Raw genomic sequence first — 19,317 nt, 5'->3', positions numbered from 1 at the left:
AGAACTAGAGGTTCAATCTAGTAAAAGGCAAATTTAGTACTGTTATTAGGGTTTTTTTTTCACAAAAGAGTGATCAATACAAGGAATGGACTACTGAATAGAATAGTAGAACAAAAACCTTTCAATCGTTTAGGAATCAACGAGATGCTGAAATGGGGGAACTTTAGTGTCATTGAATGAACAAGATGGGTCGAGTGGCATTCCTCAACCACAATTATCTTGTAATCTTGTGAAGTACAAAGTTCTAAGAATGCAACACACTGACTGATTTCGGTGATTAAATACTGCCTCAGGAGGCTTCAGAGTGACTGACAGTGTACTACAATCTTTAAAAGACCAAGGGGAGCCGTCTTTCGGGATGGAGATGAGGGTTACCGAAGTTCCCCTCCCCACCCGCCCCCTCTCCAAGATCTCATGCTGTCTTCCATCGTCCCATATGTAAAGGGGCTGATCTTGATTTTGTTGTTTTTTTTTTAAAAAGAGAATTTAGGGCATTCTTTGGGGATCCAAGCCAATTTCACCCAATGTTAACTTGGTTTTTAAATTAGGATCTCTTTAAGCCAATACCTGAACCAATTTGAAAAGTTGGGTAATAGGCAAAAAACTCAAAAGCAGACATGTGAACAAAGTAGTAACTTTTGTTATTGTACGACATGTGATTATGCCACCTCCAACATTCCCCTTAAGCTGCGTGGCGGTGCATCACTCTGCAGCTCCCGTGCAGCTGGCTCACCGGCTTTTAAATAGGTAAAAACCACACATGCGCGGTATTTTGAATGGGCCGCACAGCCCCTTAAAGGGGCTGCACACCCCAAAAAAAATTACAGGGAACATTGGTCACCACCTTGAATTAGTTTTCATCATTTATGCAGAGATGTCACAATCCAGAACAGACCACACTGTCAGCAAAAATGTTTCACGGTGAAGTTACTGGAACCACTAGCGCAATCCTTGTAGCGATTTAAGCAGAGACTTTCTGTTTTGGCGTTCCTGGCACACACTTTCAGGAAACTGCGCATCCCCAGTTTCTGATTTTCTGCACATTAACATTAATGGATGAAGACCATGGGCTGTGGTTCGAAAATTTCTCTTTATGTGCTCTCTGCATGTACAGGCAGTGCTTAAGCGGAAAATCTCCCCTTTCACTCCCATTTAAAGTTTAGGTTTATAGCAAGCTTTCAGCATTTTAAATTAAATTCCTTAATAACATCGTATGACAGAATGATGAGGAGCCGCAGAATGCAATTGATACCCCGTGCATGGCATTGACTATAATTCACTTGGGGCTTTGTTACTCGCATTATCAATGAGTCAATTTATGGAATATAAGAGGCGATTTCTCATTTTGGTGCTCCTGGCACATCATTTTTAATAAAAATTCATGGGCTGGATAAGCAGAAACTCACCCCAATTAATCTGACCAGAATGCTTTTTATCTTCAGTGCCCTATACACTCGACACTCAAAGATGCTGAGTGAGACACATTAACCTTGGTACAACCTCCACTATCCCGGTGCTATTCTGACAGTGACAAGCCTACTCACAGAACAAGTCTCCTCACTTCAGTCAGTCCAACACTGCTTACCCGTGACTCGCCCTCTCCTCTCCACTCCAGCCGATTTGGAAAGAGGTAGAAATAACGACGTTGCCACTGGGTCAGGAAAGGGTTTCCTAGTTTCAGCATATAACCATGCATAATGCAGTCTTTCCCTAGGGCATAATCTGCATAGAATATAAAAGGTGAGATTAGTCCAGGTCTTCCTCAGGATGGAGATAAAGAACTAATTTGATTTTTTTAATGCAATTTATCCCTAGTTCTTTCATTTTGCCTGTAAGCAAGGCTCTACACCCTTGTGAGCAGGCAGACTACCCGCTCTGTTAAAGTCACCTTTAGCACGTTCACGAAAGGTGGGAGACACCACTCAGGCAGGGCACCTTCTCATTCTGATGCAGATCTGAGCAGAATGCTGGATTGTGCATGCAGCATCCTATTCCATGGCACTGAGCATTAGGATTTCAATGGAATACAAAGGGGTTGAAATTATGTTACAGCTGTACAAAGCTCTGGTTCGACCCCATCTTAAGTACTGCATTCAGTTCTGGGCCCCGCACCTCAGGAAGGATATATTGGGTTTGGAGAGGATACAGCGCAGGTTCATCAGAATGATACCGGCGCTAAATTATGCGGACAGGGTGCATAGACTAGGCTTGTATTCCCTTGAGTATAGAAAATTAAGAGGCAGGAAGATGGTATAGAGTCAATAGGGAGGGAAGAAAAACTGGAATAGGAAAACAAAAAGGCAGAAAGTAAATTGGAAGGACAGAGGAATCAAGGGCTAGACAGTAGTCAACAAGGAGGTTTGCCTGTACTAAATGGTATATACTTCAATGCAAGGAGTATAGCGAACAAGGCAGATGAGCTGAGGGCACTTGTGACTATGATATTATAGCTATTACAGAGACGTGGCTGAAAGAGGGGCAGGTATGGCAGCTCAACATTCCTGGTTACAGGATTTTCAGACGGGATAGAGAGGGAGGTAAAAAGGGAGGGGGAGGGGGTTGCAGTATTGATTAAAGAAACTATTACAGCTGTGAGGAGGGATGATATGTTGGAGGGATCATCAAACAAGGCCATACGGGTCGAATTGAAAAACAAAAAAAGGGACGATCACACTGCTGGGAGTATACTACAGACCCCCAAACAGTGAGAGGGAGATAGAAGAACAAATAAGTAGACAAATTTCTGAGAAGTGCAAAAACTATAGGGCAGTAATAGTAGGGGATTTCAACTACCTTAATATTAACTGGGATAAAATTAGCGTGAAGGGTATAGAGGGTGCGGAATTCCTAAAATGCATCCAGGAGAACTTTTTTAGCCAGTATGTAGCAAGCCCAACAAGGGAGGGGGCAGTTCTGGACTTAGTTTTAGGGAATGAAGCTGGGCAGGTAGAAGGCGCATCAGTGGGGGAGCATTTTGGTGCTGGTGACCATAATTCTGTTAGATTTATGGTAGTTATGGAAAAGGACAAGGATAGACCAGGAATAAAAATTCTAAATTGGGGAAAAGCAAATTTTGCTAAGCTCAGAGGGGATTTAGCCATAGTGGACTGGAAACAGCTACCTGAAGGTAAATCAGTGTCAGAGCAGTGGGAGGCATTCAAGGAGGAGATCCGGAGGGTTCAAACCAAACATGTGCCCTTGACTAACAAATCTAGAGCCCCCTGGATGTCTAGGGACATACAGGGTAGGATAAAAATAAAAGGGAGGCGTATGACAGATACTGAGGGCTAAATATTCCAGAATCTTTAGAGGAGTACAGAAAGTGTAGGGGTGCAATTAAAAAGGATATTAGGAAAAGAGAGAGCATGAAAAATTATTGGCAAGTAAAATCAAGGAAAACCCAAAGATATTTTATAAATATATTAAGAGTAAGAGGGTAACTAAAGAAAGGGTAGGGCCTATTAGAGATCATGAGGGTAATGTGTGTGTGGAGGCGGGAGACGTCGGTAGGGTTCTTAATGAATACTTTGCATCTGTTTTCACAAAGGAGAGGGGTGAAGCAGGCATTGCTAATGGGGGGAGGAGTGAAATATTAGATGAAATAAACATAGTGAGAGAGGAAGTATTAACGGGTTTAGCAGCTTTAAAAATGGATAAATCCCCAGGCCCGGATGAAATGTATCCCAGGCTGTTAAGCGAAGCAAAAGAGGAAATAGCAGAGGCCTTGACCATCATTTTTCAATCCTCTTTGGCTTCAGGTATGTTGCCGGAGGACTGCTAATGTGTTTAAAAAGGGAGAAAAGGATAGACGGAGTAATTACAGGCCTGTCAGCCTAACCTCGGTGGTGGGAAAATTATTGGAAAGAATTCTGAAGGACAGGATAAATCTTCATTTAGAAAGACACGGATTAATCAAGGATAGTCAGCACAAATTTGTTAAGGGAAGGTCGTGTCTGACAAACTTGATTGAATTTTTTGAGGAGGTAACAAGGAGGGTAGATGAGGGTAGTGCGTTTGATGTAGTGTATATGGACTTTAGCAAGGCTTTTGATAAGGTTCCACATGGCAGACTGGTCACGGAGTTAAAAGCCCATGGGATCCAGGACAAAGTGTCAAGTTGGATTCAAAACTGGCTTGGAGGCAGGAAGCAGAAAGTAATGGTTGATGGGTGTTTTTGTGACTGGAAGGCTGTTTCCAGTGGGGTTCCGCAGGGCTCAGTACTAGGTCCCTTGCTTTTTGTGGTATATATCAATGATGATCTAGACTTGAATATAGGAGGTATGATTAAGAAGTTTGCAGATGATACTAATGTCGGCTGTGTGGTTGATAATGAAGAAGGAAGCTGTAGACTGCAGGAAGATATCAATAAATTGGTCAGGTGGGCAGAACAGTGGCAAATGGAATTCAATCCAGAGAAGTGTGAGGTCATGCATTTGGGGAGGGCTAACAAGGAAAGGGAATACGCATTAAATGGTAGGACACAGAGTAGTGTAGAGGAACAAAGGGACCTTGGAATGCATGTCCACAAATCCCTGAAGGTAGCAGGCCAGGTAGATAAGGTGGTTAAGGCGGCATACGGAATGCTTGCCTTTATTAGCTGTGGCATAGAATACAAGAGCAGGGGGGTTATGTTTCAACTGTATAAAACACGAGTTAGGTCTCAGCTAGAATACTGCGTGCAGTTCTGGTCACCACATTACAGGAAAGATGTGATTGCACTAGAGAGACTACGAGGAGATTTACAAGGATGTTGCCGGGAGTAGAGAATCTTAGCTATGAGGAAAGACTGGATAGGCTGGGTCTGTTTTCCTTGGAACAGAGGAGGCTGAGGGGAGACCTTATTGAGGTGTATAAAATTATGAGGGGCATAGATAAAGTGGAAAGAAAGGACCTATTTCCTATAGCAGAAGGGCCAAAAACCAGGGGGCACAGATTTAAAGTAATTGGGGGAAGGTTTAGAGGGGATTTGAGGGGGAATTTCTTCACCCAGAGGGTTGTGGGGGTCTGGAACTCACTGCCTGAAAGGGTGGTAGAGGCAGGAACCCTAACCACATTTAAAAAGTACTTGAATGTGCACTTGGGATGCTGTAACCTGCAGGGCTACGGACCAAGAGCTGGGAAGTGGGATTAGGCTGGATAGCTCTTTGTTGGCCGGCGCGGACACGATGGGCCAAAATGGCTTCCTTCCGTGCTGTAACTTTCGATGATTCTATGAGGTGATCTAATTGAAGCGTTTAAGATGATTAAAGGAGTTGATAGAGTAAATCGCGAGAAACAATTTCCTCTAGTGGGGGGAGCCTAGAACAAGGGGGTATAACCATGAAATTAGAGCTAGGCTGCTCAGGGGTGATGTCAGGAAGCACTTCTTTGTACAAAAGGGTAGTGGAAATCTGGAACTCTTTCCCTCAAATAGCTGTTCAGGCTGGGCCAATTGAAAATGTCAAAACTGAGATTGACAGATTTTTGTTAAGACAAGGGCATTAAGGGTTATGGAACCAAGGCGGATAGATGGAGTTGAGATACAGAGCAGCCTCAATCTAATTGAATGGTGGAACGGGCTTGAAGGGCTGAATGGCTGACTGATGTTCCTATGTTATTGAGAAAGCGGTTAAAAAAGCATACGGGATACTGGGCTTCATAAATAGAGGCATAGAATACAAAAGCAAGGAAGTTATGATGAACCTGTATAAAACATTGGTTCGGCCTCAACTGGAGTTTTGTGTCCAATTCTGGGCACCGCACTTTAGGAAGGATGTGAAGGCCATTAGAGAGGGTGCAGAAAAGATTTACCAGAATGATTCCAGGGATGAGAGACTTCAGTTACGTGGCTAGACTGGAGAAGCTGGGGTTGTTCTCCTTAGAGCAGAGAAGGTTGAGAGGAGATCTGATAGAGGTGTTCAAAATCATGAGGGGTCTAGGCAGAGTAGAGAGAAACTGTTCCCAGAATTGGTGGAAGGGTCAAGAACCAGAGGACACAGCTTTAAGGTGATTGGCAAAAGAACCAAAGGCGACATGAGGAAAAACTTTTTTATGCAGCGAGTGGTTAGGATCTGGAATGCACTGCCTGAAAGGGTGGTGGAGGCAGACTCAATCGTGGCTTTCAAAAGGGAATTGGATAAGTACCTGAAGGAAATGAAGTTGCAGGGCTACAGGGAAAGGGCGGGGAGTGGGACTAGCTGAAGTGCTCTTGCAGAGCGCCGGCATGGACTCGACGGGCCGAATGGTCTCCTCTGTGCTGTAACCATTCTATGATTCTATGTTAAAATAGCAGACAGAAGGATTTCATTTTAATGCATCCAATGACATGCAATTTGAACCCTTTTGTCAGGAGACCAGCAGCACACAAGAGAAATAAAAGACAAGAAAAAAAACTACAAATGATAGCAATCGGAAATAAAAAGTGAAAATATTGGAAATACACAGGCCAGCTAGCATCTATAGAAAGAAAAGACAAGTCAACATTTTGAAGGTTATACACCTAAAATGTCAACTTGTTTTGTCGCTTTACAGACATTGACCGTCTTGCTCGGTATTTCAAAGCATTTTCAGTTTTTACTTCAGTATGATAGAGAATGCTTTATGATGTATCAGAGTTGGAAATATCTCATAAATGAACTTTCCTACCTTCCTCGTGACCGAGCATCTTATTCTTCGCTCTCTTCCTGACCTCGTTTTTATCAGTGTCAGCATTGACTGCGTCGTACACAGTTTCTGCCACCTCCTGTTGCCAACGCTCCGATATCACCAGAGGAAAATTCTTATACAGCTCCTGGTCACTATCCAACAGCTATGATGGAGAAATCAGAGAGACGGGAAGAGAGAGAGAGAGAGAAATGGGGGAAGAGATGGACAGGGTAGAGAGAGCAAGAATTGAATAACAGATGGCAGGGGAGAGAAAGCAAGACAAACAGCAGAGAGAAAGTATTGGTGGGGACAGCAAGAAAGAGGAAGAGAAAGAATGGAGGGTGAGGGCAATAGAAAATTGGGTGGAAGGGAGAGGGGGAAAGGAAAAAGTGTGGCAAAAAGATTAGAGGGAGAGGAATAATATTAGCAAATTAATGAACATAGCTTTGCTCCAGTGTGCTCCCTTTTGCTATGAAAATAATTAAAAGTTTAATGAAGTCTCCCTTCCCTTACACTATTATTTGGTGGTATTGAAATCTGGCCATTTTGTGTTGTGAGGACCATGTTTTCAACTCCTGATAAACTTTTGTCGTGATATACAGTCATGTACTTTGTTCAGTGTACAATTCTGCAGTATATTGTATTTTGTTTCTTTGATAACTTTGGACATTTACTATCTGAAAGCATGTTTTACCAAAGTCAAATTTTTAAAAATTATTTTTTCATAATTTTTGTGTTTATATCTACTAAAACTCTGGGCCAATAAGTCTTTTCACAGTTTACAGACATTCTTCCAGCCCTATGGTGCCCAATACCTGAGGTTCTATTGTATCAGATGTAGCAAATGTCCAACATCAAACTGGAATTTAGAACTAGAGGAAGAACGCCATCACAAATGGGCCAAAACCATCACGCATAGACCATGCCAGTCACACATGGGACAGTCACCAACTGAGAGTAACCTGCCCATTGCACTCAGTTATACACACACTGGTTACACAGCTGTCACCAGCATCCACTCACCATATGAGTGCACAGTATCCACTGGTTACATGGCTGCCACAAACACCGACTTCGTTAAGTCATCTACTAGTTACTCGGGTGTTACCAATATGCACTGGTTGCACGGGTGTGATTAGTACCAAGAGGTTGCACAGATGGACCAGCACCCACTGGTTACACAGGTGCCACCAGCAATATGTAGCTGCACAGTGAGACTAATTACACAGGGGCAACTAGTTACCAGATGCCATGAACACCCACTCATTACATGGCTGCCACTAGCATCAACTGGTTACATTAACATCAACTGGTTACAAGAATGCCACTAGTATTGCTTGTTACACAAGTGGCACTAGCACTTGCTCGTTACATGAGTGCCACTTGTTCCATTGGTACGTCCCGTGTTACTGGTACTCACTGGTTATACAGATACCACTTGTACTAAACAATTAGAGAACATGCAGGCATTACCTTGATGCCTTTTGTGTCTTCTTCATCAAATGATCCTATGTCAAATGCATCCGCTGCATTCACCTCTCCCCGGGGAGGAATGAGTGGAGGTGGATACTTGAAACAGAGAAACAAGATGGCAGTCATTTTAGCACTGCACTGTACCAGATCGATTGCAACCAGAACCACAGCTATGGTACCATGACAAATGGCGCTATTAGATTTTTATGCCAGTAACCACTCACTAACATTGTTCCTGCTGGGGAGAAGTTTTTGCAAAATAAAGATCACAGCTCAGAATTGGGTTCAATGTGATAGCCAGCTACAATACAGTCCTTTCATATCTGCTACCTGGTTTGAATCCAACTGGTGGGATAAAAGTTTCTTTTCTCTGTTGGCTGTAAGAGTTATTAGTGACATGAGTTTTAGACAGACTCACCAATTTTCATTTGGCACAAGATCACAGCACAAAATTATCCATTGTTTCACAAATTGGCAAGGTGTAGCAAAGACATAAATGCGTATACAGGGAATCTTCTCCTTAAATTGGCAATCTGACTCACAAAGGCCACATAGATACTACAGGAAACTCTTTTTTATCCGGCACCGATGGGACCGGCGTGGTGCCGGTTGATCAAAAAGTCCGGATTACAGAGAGGTATACTTACTAAGGTACGAGAGCCCCATACACGGCCACAGATCCAGGCGTCCCTGTTGCATGGCAACAGTGCAGGAACCCTGGTTACACGACCACAGATCCAGGAACCCCGGTTACATGACCACTAATATGAAGTAAAACTTACCTGAACCTACTCCTGAATTTTGCCAGTTAAGAGAGTGATATGCCTATCAATTAGTCCAATAAAAGGCGACGAGTTAAGAACGTAACTGAAGGTTTTTATTGGCTAAATAACAGAGCCCACCCTCGTGGGTGATCCGATCCAACAGGGAGGAATACTAGCCAGTCAGCTACCTTTATACCTGGGCAGGTAATGGGCGGAGTCGGAGGTGGTCAGCCCAGGTATAACAGTGCGACAAGAGGCGACCTCGTGTAGTGATGTGACAGTGAGAACAGTGAGAACAATATACAGTGATAACTATAACAGTGGTTTACCACATTCACCCCTTGTTTAGATTAGAGTCCGGCGGGGTGAAGTGTATTACCAGCTCTGGTATGTCAGTCTGTCCGGAGGCTTCGTTAGCCTCTCCGATCGTCGCAGCGGCGGTGTTACATTATCCGGTGTTAAAGCTGGTGTCTGCGTAGTCGGCAAAGGCTCGTGGGGTTCCGGCATGCCGTCTACCTCGGCTGGACTCGGGGGGGTTGGGAGGGGGGGGTGAGGGTGCGAGGTCTCGTAAGGAGACAGTGTCCTCCCGTCCGTCTGGGTAAGCCACATAGGCGTACTGGGGGTTGGCGTGCAGGAGGTTCACCTTCTCGACCAGGGGGTCCGTTTTATGGGCCCTCACGTGCTTTCGCAGCAAGACGGGTCCCGGAGAGGTCAGCCAGGTTGGTAGGGTGGTTCCCGTAGTCGACTTCCTGGGGAAGACAAACATTCGAGCATGGGGGGTGGTGTTAATGGCAGTGCAAAGTAGTGACCGGATGGAGTGCAGCGCAATCGGGAGGACCTCTTGCCAGCGGGAGGTTGGGAGGCCCTTAGACTTTAAGGCTAAGAGGGTGGCCTTCCATACCGTCGCGTTCTCTCTTTCCACCTGGCCGTTCCCTCGGGGGTTGTAGCTGGTGGTCCTGCTTGCTGCAATACCCCTCTCCAATAGGAACTGACGGAGTTCCTCGCTCATGAAGGAGGCACCCCGGTCACTATGTATATAGTTCGGGAACCCGAACAAGGCGAAGAGTTTGTTCAGGCATTTAATGACCGTGTTACTGGTCATGTCTGGGCAGGGGAAGGCAAAGGGGAAACGGGAGTACTCATCAACGATGTTGAGGAAGTACACATTACGGTCGGATGACGGTAGGGGCCCCTTGAAGTCGATGCTCAGACGCTCGAAGGGGCGGGTGGCCTTGATCAGGCTTGCTCTGTCCGGCTTATAGAAGTGCGGTTTGCACTCAGCACAGATCTGGCAGTTCCTGGTCATGGTCCTGACCTCCTCGATGGAGTATGGCAGGTTGCGGGCCTTAATGAAATGGTAGAGTCTGGTGACTCCGGGGTGGCAGAGGTCATTGTGGAGGGTCTGAAGTCTATCACTTTGCGCGCTGGCGCATGTAATGCGTGAAAGAGCATCAGGGGGGTCGTTCAGTTTACCGGGCCGGTACAAGATCTCATAATCATAGGTGGAAAGCTCGATTCTCCACCTCAAGATTTTGTCGTTCTTGATCTTGCCCCTCAGCTTGTTATTAAACATGAAGGCAACCGAGCGTTGGTCGGTGAGTAGTGCCTCCAGCGCCGTACTGCCTCCACAATTGCCTGGGCTTCCTTCTCGACCGACGAGTGTCGGGTCTCGGGGCCCTGTAGGGTCCTTGAGAAGAAGGCTACCGGCCTACCCTCCTGGTTAAGGGTAGCGGCTAGGGCGAAGTCGGATGCATCGCTCTCCACTTGGAAGGGGATTGACTCATCCACTGCGTGCATTGTGGCCTTGGCTATGTCTCCCTTAATGAGGGAGAAGGCCGCGCACGCCTCTTCCGTGAGGGGGAAGGATGTGGTTTTCAGGAGGGGTCTGGCTTTGTCCGCATAATTGGGTACCCATTGGGCATAGTAGGCGAAAAGCCCCAGGGTTCTCCTAAGTGCTTTTGGACAGTGGGGGAGGGGTAGCTCCATGAGGGGGCGCATTCTTTCGGGGTCGGGGCCGATGACTCCGTTCTCTACTACACAGCCAAGGATGGCAAGGCGCGCTGTGTTAAACACGCATTTCTCCTTATTGTAGGTGAGGTTCAGCCGTTGGGCCGTACGGAGGAATTTCTCCAGATTCACGTCATGGTCCTGCCGGTTGCGGCCGCAGATGGTGACGTTATCGAGATAGGGGAAAGTGGCCTGTAGTCCGTTCTGGTCAACCATCCGGTCCATCTCCCGTTGGAAAACCGAGACCCCGTTGGTGACACCAAAGGGGACCCTAAGGAATTGGTAGAGGCGGCCATTCGCCTCGAAGGCGGTGTACTGGCTGTCCTCCGGGCTGATGGGGAGTTGGTGGTAGGCCGACTTGAGGTCGATGGTCGAGAATACGCGGTATTGTGCAATCTCATTGACCATGTCCGATATGCGGGGGAGGGGGTATGCGTCCAGCTGGGTGTATCTGTTTATGGTCTGGCTGTAGTCGATAACCAGGCGATTTTTGTCGCCGGTCTTGACTACCACCACCTGGGCACGCCAGGGGCTGCTGCTCCCCTCAATAATGCCCTCTTTCAGGAGTCGCTGCACCTCAGAGCTAATGAAGGCTCTGTCCCCAGCGCTGTACCGCCTGCTCTTAGTAGCGACAGGTTTGCAGTCGGGGGTGAGGTTAGCGAACAGGGAAGGTGGCGGTACCTTGAGGGTGGATAGGCTGCAGGTGTTACGCGGTGGGCGGTTTAACTTTCGCTGGTTGTCGACTGTGAGTGGGGGGAGGGGTCCACCGTATGCTAGGGTTACACTTTGGAGGTGGGATTGGAAGTCCAGCCCTAGTATGACGGCAGCGCACAGCTGGGGGAGTACGAGGAGTTTAAAATTTTTATACTCTGTCCCTTTAACCGACAATGTCACGACACAGTAGCCGCTGATGTCTGTGGCGTGCGACCTCGATGCCATCGAGATGCGGCTGCGCGTTGGCAGGACGGGGAGGGAGTAGTGGCTCACCGTGTCTGGGTGGATGAAGCTCTCCGTGCTTCCGCTGTCGAACAGGCAGGTCGTGGCGTGGCCGTTGACTTTGATGTCCATCATTGAGCTGGCCAGGTGGTGCGGGCGGGCTTGATCCAGGGTCACGGAAGCTAGGGTGTAGATGAGCGCGTCGTTGTCATGACAAGATGGCGGCGAAGATGGCGGCCCCCGTAGTTCACATGAGGCTCTGTTTAAATCGTTTGCCCCGCACAAAGATGGCCGCCCCTGCTGTTCCCATGAGGCTCTGCAGGCTTCGGCTGCCCCGCACAAAGATGGCCGCCCCTGGTTTTCCCATGAGGCTCTGCAGGCTTCGGCTGCCCCGCACAAAGATGGCCGCCCCTGGTTTTCCCATGAGGCTCTGCAGGCTTCGGCTGCCCCGCACAAAGATGGCCGCCCCCAGGGTTCGCATGAGGCACTGCTGGCTTCTGAGGATTTGCTTCTGCAGGCCTTGGAGAAGTGGCCTTTCTTGAGGCAGGTTTTGCAGGTCGAGTTTTTGGCTGGGCAGCGCGACCTCGGATGCTTCTCCTGGCCGCAAAAGAAGCAGCCAGCGGCCCGATCGGGGTTGCCTGATGTCGGGGCCGGTACCGGGGCTAGCGGGCCCGGTCGGATCCGTGATGCAGACGCTGAGGTAGGTCCCGGGGGCAGCGCTGTGAAGGGTGGTGGGGTGGGGGTCGGGCCCGAGTCCCAGGGTCGCGAATAGTACCTGGCAAACGCTTCCTGGTCTTGCTGGGTGGCCTCTAGGGTGAGGGCGAGGGCTTCGGCCTTGTCCAGGTCTATGTCCTTAGCTTCAAGCAGTCTTTGCCGTGTGTAGTCGGAACGTAGGCCTCTCACCAAGGCGTCGCGGACATTGTCTTCCATGTTCGCAGTAGCCGTCACCGCTTTAAAGTCACAGTTCCTGCCGAGTTGTCTCAGCGCTCGTGAAAATTCAGCTATCGATTCTCCTGGCTGTTGCTGGCGAGATCTTAAGAGATGCCTAGTGTACATGTAGTTTACCTGTTTCAGTAGGTTGATGGCGTCGTCGTACGTAGTCATGTCCTGGATGAGTGTATATACTCTCGGGCTCGCTTGGGCTTTCAGGACTCTTAGTTTGGATCTCTGAGGGACGACGGCTTCCTCCAGGTACGATTCGAAGCAGTCCAGCCAGTGTTTGAAGTCGTTGGCTGAGTTTGGTGCCTGTGGGTTTAGATCCAGGTATGGTGGTTTCAAGGCTTGCAGCCAAGCTGGCTGGTGTGGCCCGTTGTCTGGAGGCTGCTGTTGCTGTGCTGCTGGGTGAGCTCCTTGCTGTTGCTGTTCATTATCAGACATCTTTAAAATTTAGTCAATAAAATTGATATGCCTATCAATTAGTCCAATAAAAGGCGACGAGTTAAGAACGTAACTGAAGGTTTTTATTGGCTAAATAACAGAGCCCACCCTCGTGGGTGATCCGATCCAACAGGGAGGAATACTAGCCAGTCAGCTACCTTTATACCTGGGCAGGTAATGGGCGGAGTCGGAGGTGGTCAGCCCAGGTATAACAGTGCGACAAGAGGCGACCTCGTGTAGTGATGTGACAGTGAGAACAGTGAGAACAATATACAGTGATAACTATAACAGTGGTTTACCACAGAGAGATTTCCGGTTATTTAGGTGCCAGTAAAAAGAGAGTTTCCTGTAGTATGGCAAATGGGGATACTTGTCTGAGGATAGGGTTAAGGTGTACCGTTGGGGAAAAATAGAGGAAACATTACCCTGTATGTAATTCATGCAGCAACCTGTGAGTGCTACATCTAAAATGTGCTGTAGTTGATCTGGGAGAAATTGATACAACAGCATCGTGAAAGCTTAATTGCACATTTTTGGTCAAAATTGATAGTTGCTTTTTTTAAGAATCAGTTGGGTGACTGGCACACACAGACACTCATCACCATATTTGAGAACTTCTAAATCAAGCTAGTGAGAAATCTACAACCACCTGTAGGGGTTCTATCAGCTCCAAACAGTATCTATACTCTTTCCCTGTAGGAACATATTTCACTTATCTAAGTCCAGAGAGGTTGGATGCCAGAGCCAAGGCTTTAGGACTCTCAAATGTGTGCAATGGTACCGCTGAAGTTTAATCAGCTAAAACTGGGCAGCTTGTCGGAGATCATCACTGGTAAGCTTCCCACTGCTTCTCCAGCTACGACCATCGTACTCATTAGGGCTTTGGCCTGCAGCTGAATGGGAAGAATCCTTGCCTCCATGACAAATCTCCCTGGTCAGGTTTCACGAGCGCTCCAGGTTGACTCATCAATCATGAACAATGTCTTGTAGTATTGCAGACCTGTCTGTCCAAAGTATTGGATTATCAAGCCCGCCATGGAGGACTGAATGGGTTCAAACTTCAGTTGCCAGACATGAATCATTTGAGTTACCTGACTTCCAAACAGACCTTGCTTACCTCTTCCCTCCCACCCAGAGGATAATTGCCAGTTGATTATTCAAAAACTTACAAGAGTGGGTTTGAGCCCTTGGTAGGTGGGCAGCAGGTACTAGAAGCCCCTCATAAGTGGCATGGTTAGACACATCTCACCAGAAAATGTGTGAATGCATTGCGCCATCCTCCTGATCACAGCATGGACACATACACAATTGAATGGTGGTTCCATTATAGAGTAGCAGCTTCTTCTTGCTCTGCAACCCATTTGAGGGTAGGCACTGAGCACAGGAAACACAAGCTTACGTTTTTACATTCAGCCTCCAGTAAAACCTTTAGAGTTGCTCTATTGATGAAGAAAGTAACCGGTCACGGTTTAAAGCTTTAGTGACACTGAACAATACAACTGGAAAGCAAAGGATATGCCAAGTTATTTACCATTATATCATCAATTGTTGTTCTACTCTGAACCCTCTGCCAATGCCATGTAATTGGTGAACCTTGGAATGGAAGCAGAGAGCAAGAAATTGCTCTGTAATGTCATCTAGAGATGTCATCCAGTTCTCAGAGCATGCAGCTTCCGAGGAATGTATACACATACCACAAGCCAAGGCTTAGACCCCAAAGGTGTATTTTTTTCCAGACAGAGTTAGCCGAGCACATCTAACTTCCACTACAAGTCAGTCCGAGTCATGCCTGGGCCAGTTTTAACTGGGCCCATAGGCCAGTAAGTACTTGGAAACCCTGGACATATAGGTGACAATGAACATTTCACACATTTCCGAGAGGGACACAAAGTCGTTTCCAGGAAAGGAAACGTTCAATATCAGACTACTTCCCACCAAAGGAGCGGATATTTCAGGTGGCAAAAGTGGACCAGACTTGAGAGGACTTGTTAGCTTCTGCGATGAAATGATCTCTGAGCCAGGCCGAAGATGCTAGTTGACATGATGCAGAGATGAAAGCACGGACTACTCATGGGTAAAAGACACAAGTGCATTGCCCACGAGCTTCCTTCAACTTTGCTAGGTCCTGGTGCTAGATGAAAACATTGAATGTTGGAGTATCTGCTGAAATATTCACCAAGATGCCTTTCAGGGACATCCATTAGCATTGCACGCCTCTTCGTAACTCCCAGTCCTCCCATACCACCGGCATTGCCTCAGTTCATAATTGATTTTACAGCTGGATTCTTGACTCAATTAATACCTACACAGAGTGGGCCCATCCCCTTGTATAGGTTTAGCACAGGTGGTTTTTCCACACTTCCTGTAAAGATCACTCATGAATAAATCAGTAAAATAAGTATTTCAAAATATCGAAAATCTCTTGCAGTGAGAGTCAGGATTTTTGGATGCAGTGAGAAATCTGCAGTTGAACAGATGCATTTCACTGACCAGAAGGGGAAATCAACAAAAAGGAAAGGGAACATGGTGGGTTAGCTGTGACTGGGAGTTAGAACTGATAAGATGTACTGAGCTCCTCTGTGACTCCACAGAGTTCATGCAGCTGTATGCTCTAGGCTTCCTTCTGTAAACAGTGACCAACAATTGTATATAAAATTCATGTTTCACTCTGCAAGCGTTTGCCAATGCAGGTTCTGTGAAGAGGCATACAATAACTTGCCCCACAGTGTTCTTATTCAGCTAACTTGGCTATATCTGTACTGACACTTATTTAGGAGGCTGTGGGATGTATCTTTGTTGCACGAGGAAACAGAGAGTTACAAACAACGGATGTGATACGGGAAGTTAACTGTAACCTGGTCGTGCATAAAAGTGTTGCGCTATTGTGTGACTGCATGTGGAGCAGGGCTTGAGGAGCTGTTGAGCAGATGTGAGATACTGGCTGAGGAACAGTTTGCCTGCTTGCCTTCTTAGGTTAGGGACAGGGAACTAAAGAGCAGGTGAAATAATTTGCAAAGCAGAAGACACAATTAAAGAAATGAAGCAGAAAGGTAAAGTTTATATACAAGCCTAAATTTTCCTATACATGTTGGTGGCATACAAACTTCATCACTGTGCAATGACGATTCAAGATGCACCATTCTCACCTCACTTGTTTCTAAAGTCACACACAAAATGAGCCGTTTCTTACCTTCTGCAAGTAGACTTGCTGCCAGTCAATGCCTTTAAAAAAAGGATGTTCTTTCACTTCTACCGCTCTGTAGAAACAAAAGATATGATCAGTAACCCTGGCACGGAACAATAAAGCACAATTAACCCTGGCACTGATCAACAAAATACAATACAGGAAACTTCGCGATATCCGGCACCGACGGGACCGGCATGATGCCGATCTATGAAAACTTCCGGACAGACCAGCACTAATGTTGAAGGATACGGAGGTTTTCATCTCCGTATCTGACAACAAACACTGTTGCTTAGCAACAGCTTGTAAACAGTCGGCCCGTACCTTGGAAGCGTCTCTGTAGCTTAGCAACAGCTTCAGAGAGGCTTTCCAGAGACTGACTGTTTAAAAAAATGCTAGGAGAAGAAAAAAAAACCTAACAAAACGGCTGCTGATTTCTGCCGTTAGATCGAGGTTTCCGGACATACAACCTCCGGATAAACCAAAGTTTCCTGTAGAAACATAGAAGACAGGAGCAGGAGTAGGCCATTCGGCCCCTTGAGCCTGTTCCGCCATTTAATGAGATCACGGCTGATCATCCAAATTCTGTACCCTGTACCTGCTTTCTCCCCATATCCCTTGATCCCTTTAGCCTTAAGAAATATATCTAACTCCTTCTTGAATATATTTAATGAATTGGCCTCAACTGCCTTCTGTGGTAGAGAATTCCACAGGTTCACCACTCTCTGGGTGAAGAAATTCCTCCTCATCTCAGTCCTAAATGGCTTACCCCTTATCCTTAGACTGTAACCCCTGGTTCTGGACTCCCCCGCCATCGGGAACATCCTTCCTGCATCTAGTCTGTCTAGTCCTGTTAGAATTTTATAAGTTTCAATGAGATCCCCTCTCATTCTTCTAAACTCTAGCGAATATAAGCCTAATTGACCCAATCTCTCTTCATACATCATTCCTGCCATCCCAGGTATCAGCCCTCCATGGCAAGAACATCCTTCCTCAGATAATGGCGACGAAAACTGCACACAATACTCAAGGTGTGGTCTCACCAAGGCCCTGTACAACTGCAGCAAGACATCCTTGCTCCTGTATTCAAATCTTCTCGCTATGAAAGCCAACATACCATTTGCCTTCTTAACCGCCTGCTGCACCTGCATGCTTACCTTCAGCGACTGGTGCACAAGGACACCCAGGTCTCGTTGCACTTCCCCTTTTCCCAATCTATTGCCGTTCAGATAATAATCTGCCTTCCTGTTTTTGCCACCAAAGTGGATAACCTCGCATTTATCCACATTATACTGCACCTGCCATGCACCTGCCCAATCATCCAACTTGTCCAAATCATACTGGAGTTTCTCGGCATCCTCCTCATAGCACACACGCCCACCCAGCTTTGTGTCGTCTGCAAACTTGGCGATATTACATCTAGTTCCCTCGTCCAGATCATTAATATATATTGTGAATAGCTGGGGTTCTAGCACCGATCCCTGCGGTACCCCACTAGTCACTGCCTGCCACTCGGAAAAAGACCCGCTTATTCCAACTCTTTGCTTCCTGTCTGCCAACCAGTTCCCTATCCAAGTCAGTACCTTATCCCCAATCCCATGTGCTTTAACTTTGCACGCCAATCTCTTATGCAGGACCTTAGCGAAAGCCTTCTGAAAGTCCAAATACACCACATCCACTGGTTCTCCCTTATCTATTCTACCAGTTACATCCTCAAAAAATTCCAGTAGATTAGTCAAGCATGATTTACCTTTTGTAAATCCATGTTGACTTTGTCTGATCCTGTCACTGTTTTCCAAGTGCTCTGCTATTACATCTTTTATAATGAACTCTAGCATTTTCCCCACTGCCGATGTCAGACTTACCGGTCTATAATTCCCCGTTTTCTCTCTACCACCTTTTTTAAATAGTGGGTTACATTAGCTATCTTCCAATCCATGGGAACTGTTCCAGAGTCTATAGAATTTTGGAAGATGACCAGTAATGCATCCACTATTTCTAGGGCCACTTCCTTAAGTACCCTAGGATGTAGATTATCAGGCCCTGGGGATTTATCGGCCTTCAATCCCGTCAATTTCCCTAACACCATTTCCCTACAAATACTGATTTCATTCAATTCCTCCCTCTCACTAGACCCTATTTTCCCCGACATCTCTGGGAGGTTATTTGTGTCCTCCTTTGTGAAGACAGAACCAAAATATGTATTTAATTGGTCTGCCATTTCTTTGTTCTCCATTATAAATTCTCCTGATTCTGACTGCAAGGGACCTACGCTTGACTTTACCAATCTTTTTCTCTTCACAAGTCTACAGAAGCTTTTACAGTCAGTTTTTATGTTCCCTGCAAGCTTACACTCATATTCTATTTTCCCCCTCTTAATTAATCCCTTTGTCCTCCTTTGCTGAATCCTAAACTGCTCCCAATCCTCAGGTTTGCTGCTTTTTCTGGCCAATTTATATGTCTTCTCCTTGGATCTTATGCTATCCCTAATTTCCCTTGTTAGCCACGGTTGAGTCACCTTTTTTGTTTTATTTTTACGCCAAACAGGGATGAACAAATTCTGTAGTTCATCCATGTGGCTGAAGATTGTCAGACAGGAGGAATGGTGGAAATGGAATGGCGGCGCGCACAGACGCAGCGGCTTTGCTTCTCCCAGGACGGTGCTATTTACGTTTAATGTTAATGTTATTTGTACTGGACTCATGGGAGCTTGCAAGATCACATTTCGTTGTTCGTGTACTTGTGCATTGTACAATGACAATAAAGTTGAATTATTATTATGTGATCTTTAAATGTTTGCCATTGCCTATCCACCTTCAACCCTTTAAGTAACATTCCCCAATCCATCCTAGCCAACTCGTGCCTCATACCATCATAGTTTCCTTTATTTAAATTCAGGACCCTAGTCTCAGTCAATTACTTCACTCTCCATCTTAATGAAGAATTCTATCA

At 46.3% G+C, this 19,317-nt stretch overlaps 1 protein-coding gene across 2 annotated transcripts in view; it reads right to left on the bottom strand.

The window, feature by feature from the left end:
* The window catches only part of grk3 (G protein-coupled receptor kinase 3), a 283,814-nt gene that overhangs the window by 24,040 nt on the left and 240,457 nt on the right, over window positions 1–19,317 (bottom strand). For both annotated transcript variants that reach the window (XM_085961459.1, XM_085961460.1), the window contains exons 16-19: window positions 16,372–16,438; window positions 8,098–8,193; window positions 6,625–6,787; window positions 1,586–1,722 (exon numbers count right to left, since the gene is read on the bottom strand). In XM_085961459.1, coding sequence (XP_085817585.1) covers window positions 1,586–1,722; window positions 6,625–6,787; window positions 8,098–8,193; window positions 16,372–16,438 — 463 coding nt within the window. The remainder of the gene's footprint in view (window positions 1–1,585; window positions 1,723–6,624; window positions 6,788–8,097; window positions 8,194–16,371; window positions 16,439–19,317) is intronic.

This window comes from Somniosus microcephalus, chromosome 19, assembly GCF_052327205.1.
Source record: "Somniosus microcephalus isolate GS21.2 chromosome 19, FLI_Smic_1.0, whole genome shotgun sequence".
NCBI classification, from domain to species: domain Eukaryota; kingdom Metazoa; phylum Chordata; class Chondrichthyes; order Squaliformes; family Somniosidae; genus Somniosus; species Somniosus microcephalus.
Note: the sequence above shows the minus strand (reverse complement) of the source record. Positions and strands in the feature narration are given on the sequence as shown.